The sequence below is a fragment of the Gossypium hirsutum genome, chromosome D09 (assembly GCF_007990345.1).
Source record: "Gossypium hirsutum isolate 1008001.06 chromosome D09, Gossypium_hirsutum_v2.1, whole genome shotgun sequence".
NCBI lineage: Eukaryota > Viridiplantae > Streptophyta > Magnoliopsida > Malvales > Malvaceae > Gossypium > Gossypium hirsutum.
The window spans coordinates 17647367-17655784 of NC_053445.1; the positions used below are offsets into that span (position 1 = coordinate 17647367).

Sequence of the window (8418 nt, forward strand, 5' to 3'; positions counted from 1 at the left end):
CCTCAATTTATGGTGGTTTTTCAAATTTAGCCTACTGCTACTGTCCAAAACTGTTTTAGTGCAAAATATTGATTACTAAGTTTATAACACTCTTATTTTCCTTCTCTACACTATTTCTCACCACTTTCTCTTATTTTCTCTTCACTAACATATCAAGAACATAAAACCTTATATAAGGAAACCCTACATTAACATCAATTTCATACTTTTTCAATAATATCAAACTCAAAAACATATTGAAATCTTGATGCTCTTACCTTGCTCAATTGATTTCAATCTTTAACTAGATTTTCTCTCTCCTCCAGCCTCTATTTCTTGAATCTAACTTGATATTCTAGCTCCCCATAGTCTCCTTGTTATCTTTCTCTCTTGATGGATATGGAAATTCTTTTGATTTTTAGGTGAAAATGGTAATTTTTTTGAAGGAGGGACCAAATTGTAAAGAAAGCAAAACTTTCTTTCTTTCTCTCTTTTCCTCACGTTGGATGCATGGAAGATGATGGGTTGGTTGGTTTTTTTTTCATCTTTCTTTCCACATATATATACTAAACAATAAATTAATAAAATAATAAAATATTATTTAAAAATCAAATTAAAATATTAATAAACTAATATTTTTTATTTATTTAATCTAAAATATCTTCAACATCATCATTATCTTCTAGATTTCTCTCTTCTAAATGACCATTTTGCCCTTTATGATATTTTAAAATTCTATCATTGAGTCATCACTTAATTTGGTAAAATTATGATTTTGTCCCTCAAAATTCTTCACCTTTTTCAATTTGGTCCTAATCCATCAATTTTTCTTAGTTTCTAGATCATTCCACCCTTATAATAGTTACACCTTTGGTCCTTCAACTTTTTTGTATTTACACTTTAACCCCTCAAATTTTGAATATTTACTCTTGATTTTTCTCACTTTTGCGATTTAATCCTTTCTTGAATTAATATGTCATAATATACTTTCCAATATTGACATAACTCAATATTACCCTTTTTTATTACTTTATTTCCTTATTTTACTATACCAAGGATAACATCTTACTGTAGAAATTTTCAAAATATTACATTTGTGGTCCCAAAACCACTGTTCCGACTAGGCCCAATTTCAGACTTTTACACATAGGATTAGTAGAAGTAAGTAACAAGTGAGTACCTCCTCCAATCCTCTCCTCTTACTCAAACTTTGGAAGGGCAAAGTGACAAAGCACTATCCCATAATAATTGTAAAAGAAGTTTGCAGGCTCCCTCAAGTGCCCTGTCAATATCATCCCAAACTGGTTTCAGGAACCGTTGGGCTAAGTGTCTCTCGCTGGTCGCCCACCAATTGACCGTGCGACCTTCTGGTTGTCACTAGCCCTCTAACCATTTGGGCTAAGATCATTCAGATAGAATCTGAAGACATTCTTGGCAGTTAAAACCTCTTCTAGGGCAAGCATGCGACCAACGCGCAACCTCTAATATTGCGCGACAGCCTCATCAGTGGCGAGGCTCCTCTGGAAAGCGCGCATATCCTTGCTAGGAAAGGACCATCTAGTGGGAAACCCAAAGCCCTCGCCAAGTAGGCTGCGAACTTGGATGTATTTCCCCCGATTTAGGCGAAGATTCTTGCATTGGTTTTTTTATAATTGTTCACGCTTTCCGATGAGGGGAAAATAGTAGAACCCCATGGACTCCCCTACGTCAGTCACTGTCAGCTGATATAGATGCTAGAAGATGGAGAACATAGAGACCTCGTCGCGCTGGCAGCTGTCAAGGAAATACGCCATGGCGAGCCACCAAGAGAAACTGAAAACTTGGCCAGGAGCGAGCCTATAGTCGTTGAGGAAACTGTAAAAGAAGGGGTGCAGAGGAAGGTGGAAGCCCATTTCCAAGACGTACAATGGAAGAAGGAAGCTGTCTTCCATTGCTTCACACACGCGGTATGACCCTGAGGGAATGGAAAAATCATAAACAAAGTGGAGAAGCTCGATTCTCCACATGGCCAGAGCCCGTTTCATCTCCTTTGGCGTTGTGGCGCAGGCATAGGGTTTTTTAGTCACAATGATTGGAATAGGATGAGCCGAGACAATCTAGCTGTGAGCTCTTCTCATTCTTACTATATTTCAAACAAAAGAAGAAAGAAAAAATATATAGGAGTTAAGAAACAAATAAATTTGTGATATTTACCTCGATTTCTATTTGCAGAAAAGCCAAACAATGAAGAAACCTAAAAACTCGACTATCCCCTTTTAAAGGGAGACCCCTAAAACCGTTCGGATAACCAAAAATGAACCAATGGCCTAAATGCGAGCACAGAAAAATGATTCGTATCTCAACGACCGGATGTGTGCACCCAATGCCTGGATTCGCATGTGGTAAGGCAGCTGTGTCTAAAATGGCCCCACGGCATGCCTAGCAAGCTGCTTCTGAAATGGACCTAAAGCCCGCCACTTTATAACGTCCCTTAGGCCCACCAAGGGGGGACTGAATTGTTAGGATCTAGACCTCTGACCCGGATGAACCTGACTTGGAAGAAAAATGTTTGCTTATAGGCATAGTCAGCTGAAGACCTCTATGGAATGCAAGATGTTTGCAGAGATAGCTCACGCGGGAAGCCCGCGGGAGAGCTCGCGTAGGCCTCGCAAAAATGAGGTTGCAAGAGGAAAGCTCGCAGAAATGAGGCTGCAAGAGGAGAGCTCGAATAAACCTCGTAGGGACGAGGTTGCGAGCCATGTGTGCGAAGAGAGCCCTCGCTCGTGACTGGCAGGTGCAAGGTTCGCTGGGAGAGTCAATCCTAATGTTAGAAAGGGCCGCGTGCTCCGCAGGCAAGCGTCCAATAAGCCAAAAGAGGCCTAGCGAATGTCAGCACCAGGGATAGGGAATGTCAGGGCCCTCGGCCCAAAGGCCAAGTCAAAACACTGGGTCCTATTGTGAGCTGTAATAGTAGCAGTAGGAATGTGTATAAATACTCTCTATGTTTCCTTTAATAGAACAAGAGAGAATATTACTCAACACATAATATATAAAAATAACATAATATAAAATATTACAAATTGTAAAAAAGGATCAGGCCAAGCCCAAGCCTCAAATGTTTAAGCTCGAGCCTGATTTATATTTTATACAACCCTAAGTTTTTTACTTAAATCGAACTTAATATTTTTACCAAAATCTTCTAATTTTTGAGATTAGGTGGATGAATTGGTGTAATAAACATAATATTTGATTTCCTTTGCCCAAGCCTGGTGGAGAAGGGGTCTGACTTTGGTAAGCCGGCCCATGAAAATGTTACGTAGTTGTAGTAGTAGTATTATAAAGGATTTGGCGCTTTGTGTGGCATTCAAAAATCGAAGCATCGGAGAATGGGAGTGAAGAATCTGTGGGATGTATTGGAACAATGCAAGAAAACATTGCCTCTTCATCATCTCCACAACAAAAGGGTATGCATAGATCTGTCTTGTTGGATAGTTCAGCTTCAAAATGTTAACAAATCTCACTGCCCCATCAATAACAAGCTTTATCTCGCCTCTCTCTTTCACCGCCTCAGGGCTCTCATTGCCTTGAATTGCTCTCTCATTTTTGTTACTGGTAACTTTCTTTTTCATCAAATTCGGATATGGCTCTGTATTTCCACTACTTTTACCCACTTCCTTCATTATTCCGTTGTAGATGGGTCAATTCCTGCCATCAAATTATGTACTTACAGGCGGCGCTTAAACTTACGACCTGAGGCTCAAGATGGGGCAAATTCACATTCACAAAACTTGTCTTCGCTTAAAAGGAATATGGGATCTGAATTCTCTTGTATGATCAAAGAAGCAAAACTCCTTGGATTAGCACTTGGAGTTCCATGTTTAGATGGGTAATTCCCAATATTTCATTTGCTTTTTTATTTCGGATAATGAACCCAGGGCTAATTCTTCTTTCTCTCTTTTTTCTTTAAACTTGAAATTCAGGATCGAGGAAGCTGAAGCACAATGCGCTTTACTAAACTTAGAATCCTTATGTGTAAGTAGTTGTTTTTCTTCTTTTTTAGTGATACAATTGAAATTAGTTCAATATTTGCAAATGCAGTCCCTTCATTAAGTTACTTTACTATCATCAGGATGGGTGTTTCTCTTCTGATTCAGATACCTTCCTTTTTGGTGCCAGGACAGTGTACAGAGACATTTGCCTTGGTAAGTTTTTGGGTATTAATTTTCCTTTTTAACTTGTTTTTGTAGATTATGAACTTGCTAACCATTTTATGTTTTGACTTAGGCGAAGGAGGCCATGTTGTTTGTTATGAAATGGATGATATAGAGCGACAACTTGGATTTGGGAGGAACTCCTTGGTAATTTACAGCTTTGCTTGTCATGTACCATACTAGTTAATTGTACCATGTATAGGAACTCATAATATTGGGACTTTCAGATTTCTTTGGCCCTTCTTCTTGGCAGTGATTACACTCAGGGTGTCCGTGGTCTTGGTCTGGTATGTTTCAATATCAAAATTGTTTGGTAAAAGTACCATGGAGGGTCCTAAACTAGGAGCTGGATTGCATTTTACCATTGAAAAAAAAGGGCAAAATAGTCCCTGTACATTAGATCAAAGAGCAAATTAGTCATTTTGTTAAAAATTACATTCATTTCTATTGTTAAAAACTGTTCCTTGCACGTCAGCATGTGGTACACATGGCATGCCACTTGTTACTTTCTGGTTATTCTATCAACCATGGCCATTTTTAACAGTACAAATGGATGAAAATTTTAACAGAAAGGACTAATTTGCTCTTTGATCAAATGTACAGGGATTAATTTTCCTATTTTTTAAGTAGAGGGGACAAAATGCAATCTAACTTCCAGGAACTTCTATGGTACTTTTACCAACTGCTTCTAATATCTTCGTGGGCTGTTTTTGCTTCTTTTGAAAAATGCTCACGGAAAATAAGACTCACATTCCTTACTGATGCAGGAGGCAGCATGCCAGATTGTTAAATCTGTTGGGGACAATGATATTCTTCGAAAAATTGCATCGGAAGGACTTTCTTTTACAAGGAAGAAAAAAAATTCAAAGAAGCAAGGTCAGGTCAAGTGCAATGACAAGGAAACTACATTGTCTTGCAAAGTGAACATGAATGGTAAATGAAGTAACCTGCCTCTATTACATAAAATGCTTGTATATCATAATGAGATTGACTCCTATGAAGAACATTGGTCCAACTAGTAAACAAATCCTTGTATTTGGAGAGGTCTTAATATAGGTATTCTGATATTTTTACTGAGATTATTATTTAGAAGAATGTTGGTTGAGTGTTATTAAACTTTAAGCTTGATGTGAGACGACTTATATATACCCAAATTGACACAATTAGCTTTTTGACTGATTGTGATAGGAGGCATTCAGAATTCACAAACAGATGATCAGTATTTGCGAGTGGTGGAAGCATATATGAGCCCCAAGTGCCATTCAGCTGACTCTGATGTAGTCCATAGGTAAAATTTGTATAGACCAGTCTCATTATATGATCATATACCAAGACAAGGCTTTTGATGCAATGAAATCGATATTGACATGTCTGCTCTCATGAACATCTGCATGTTTGATGCAATTATGGATGGATGTCAAAGTTTGTGTCTAGTGTGTATGCAGACCTTTCTTAATATTGTTTAAGTCTTGGATAAATCTTTCATAAGATAGTACAGCAATTCAAGAGAATTTGGAAAATTTTGCAGTGAGGTGTTTTTGTTTATAAATGTGACCTGCTTTTTCTAGTACAAGTCCCTTATTAAGAAATATTGGCCATATTCATTGCGGAAATCTAAATCTCCAAACATCTAAACTAAAAACTTAGTAGCCTAAGATGACTGATTATTGGAATTGGGTCTATTCATGGTAAAAGTACCATGGAGGCTCCTGTACTAGGAGTTGGATTACATTTTGCTCTTTCTACTCAAAAAATGGGCAAATTAGTCCCTATATGTTAAATCAATGAGCAGATTGGTTCTTCTGTTAAAAGTTCCTTCAATTTCTACCATTAAAAACTGATCCCTATACATTACCATGAGTACACGTGGCACATTATGTGTTTTTGTATGATTATTTCGTTTGCCATGTTAATTTTTAAAAGTACAAATTGATGAAACTTTTAACAGTAAGGATCAATTTGCCTTTTGATCTAATGTACAGGGATTAATTTCCCTATATTTTGAGTAAAGGGGTAAAATGTAATTTGACTCCTAGTATAGGGGCCCCCATCGTACTTTTACTGTCCATCTGTTCTTGCTTTGTTCAGAAGCTCACCTATGAAAATTTTTAACTACTTTGTTCTTGTAGAGCTCTTGTACAGCGTCCATTCCAGCATGAGCAACTGCAGATGCTCTGTTCTCGGTTCTTTGAGTGGCCTCCTGAAAAAACAGGTAGTTTCTTTGCTCCAAAATTTACCAAGTGCATGTGCTTAAGGGAAATGCCCTTTGCCAAGGCCACATTTGCTATATGTTTACAATCATGCTGTTGCTTTTTGAACATATGAGCTCATAATGTATTAATGGCTCAGATGAATACATCCTTCCTAAGATTGCTGAAAGAGATTTACGACGATTTGCTTATTTGCGGTCTACTTCGTCTCAGTTAGATGTTAACATTCCAATGAAGGAGGTACTGTTTCCATCTTTCATCTATATACAAGTTTATTCCTGAACATGTACTTAAAATAGATTGTTTGAATGTGATTTACCTATAAGTAAGCCTCCAGTTTTTTATGTGATAACCAGAATATGCATCATAATTTGTTCTCAGTTTTATGCCATGAAAATATTACACAGTAGTATTTGATTCTCCATTGAAAATTCTTGTGATGTTGTTGATGCTAATCTGTAAATCCTAGATACCATTAAAATCTTTTGCCGTTACAGGTGCCAGTTAAGTGTCCTGTATCGGCAATTATCAAGCGCCGAAAAGTTCATGGAAGAGAATGTTTTGAGGTGCTGTGGGAAGAACTTTATGGAATTAAAAGCTCTGTAGTGCCCTCAGATCTTGTAGAGAGGTATGTGGCCGTTATCATAATCGCTTACCACCATTTATCGATGTTATGTTGGAACATAAAAAGATGAAAAATTTATTATGCACTCCAACAAAAAAATGGGCTTTTTCATATTCAATTTTTAAACTTGGTAAAAGTACCATGGAGGCCGTTGTACTAGGATACGGATTGCATTTAGCTTTCTTTAATAAAAAAATGAGCAAGTTAGTCCCTTTATGTTATATCAAAGAGCAAATTGGTTCTTTTGTTAAAATTTCATCCATTTCTACTATTAAAAATTGGTTCATGTACATCAACATAATGTACACATGGCATGCTATGTGTTTTTAATGGATGAAATTTTGAACTGAAAGGACCAAATTGCTCTTTTATTTGATGTACATGGACTAATTTGCTATTTTTTGAGTAAAGGGGCAAAATGCAATCTTGACTCCTACTACAAGGCTTCCATGATACTTTTACCCTTAAACTTTCAAACAGCTCGATTTTTTCAAAGATTTGGCAGCCCTTTATTTTGGTATTTATTAATGTATTCTCTGAATAAATGATTCATTTCCTGCTTTCCACAGTGCTTGTCCTGAAAAGATCAAAGAGTTTGATGATAAGAGAGCACTAGAGAAGAAAAATCAACGTAAATCAAGACCGACGAAATCGGGAAAACAATGTTCTCTGACCGAAATAGATCAGAAACTGCAACATCTGTTGCTTGACATCGAGTTAGGGAGTGAGTCGAGTCCCATGGCTTCAAGAGAAGTTATATCAGATCAAATGCCGACAGCAACCGAGGTTAATTTCATGAACCGAGATCCCCCAATCATTTTGGATTCCTATTGCAGAGCTACAATGTTATGCCAGGAAACCGACATTACTGCTCCAAAACATGAAGTTATAGATCTTTTGAGCCCTTCCCCGCAAGTGCAGTCCCGGGTTGTTTCTAGATGCACTCAAATGAATGATCAACACATTACTATAATCGATTTGAGTGAATCGGAAACTGAGAGATCACCTGAACATGTAAGGAAAGCAAGAGAGCTTAGACTGTTTCTTGCCAGCATTCGAGATGACTTCAATTGAATGGATTGCAGCCATGATAGATATGTAGATTATCAGTCAACTATTATGCATGTTTTATCTTTGTGACATGTCCAAGTATGTTTTTCTTTCTATTAATTTGTGACTTATTTATTTATGTGTATCCTTTTTTGTCATTTATGAATGATTCAAACATCCAAATGCCGATAAAAGTATCATAGAGGCTCTTGTAGTGAGTCAAATTGTATTGTCTCTTCTACTCAAAAAATGGGTTAATGGGCTTTTATCTGTTAGATCAAAGAACAAATGTCATTTTATTAAAAATTTCATCCATTTAAATTGTTAAAAATTGGTCTTTTGTATGTCAGTATGGTGTGCACGT

At 37.1% G+C, this 8418-nt stretch overlaps 1 protein-coding gene across 3 annotated transcripts; it reads left to right on the top strand.

The window, feature by feature from the left end:
• The first annotated feature begins 3302 nt into the window (after window positions 1-3302).
• LOC107892072 (single-strand DNA endonuclease 1) lies at window positions 3303-8199 on the top strand. 3 transcript variants are annotated; one of them, XM_016817048.2, is made up of 13 exons: window positions 3326-3422; window positions 3530-3570; window positions 3652-3844; window positions 3939-3990; window positions 4088-4160; window positions 4243-4316; window positions 4397-4456; window positions 4937-5102; window positions 5358-5457; window positions 6299-6381; window positions 6519-6619; window positions 6877-7007; window positions 7574-8199. In XM_016817048.2, exons 1-13 carry the CDS (start codon window positions 3367-3369, stop codon window positions 8076-8078), a joined length of 1635 nt encoding a protein of 544 aa, XP_016672537.1. In that variant the 5' UTR covers window positions 3326-3366; the 3' UTR covers window positions 8079-8199. The 3 variants fall into 3 exon arrangements, with proteins under 3 accessions (XP_016672535.1, XP_016672536.1, XP_016672537.1); XM_016817046.2 differs by having other exon boundaries at window positions 3303-3570; XM_016817047.2 differs by having other exon boundaries at window positions 3303-3570; window positions 5361-5457.
• The last annotated feature ends 219 nt before the right edge of the window (window positions 8200-8418 follow it).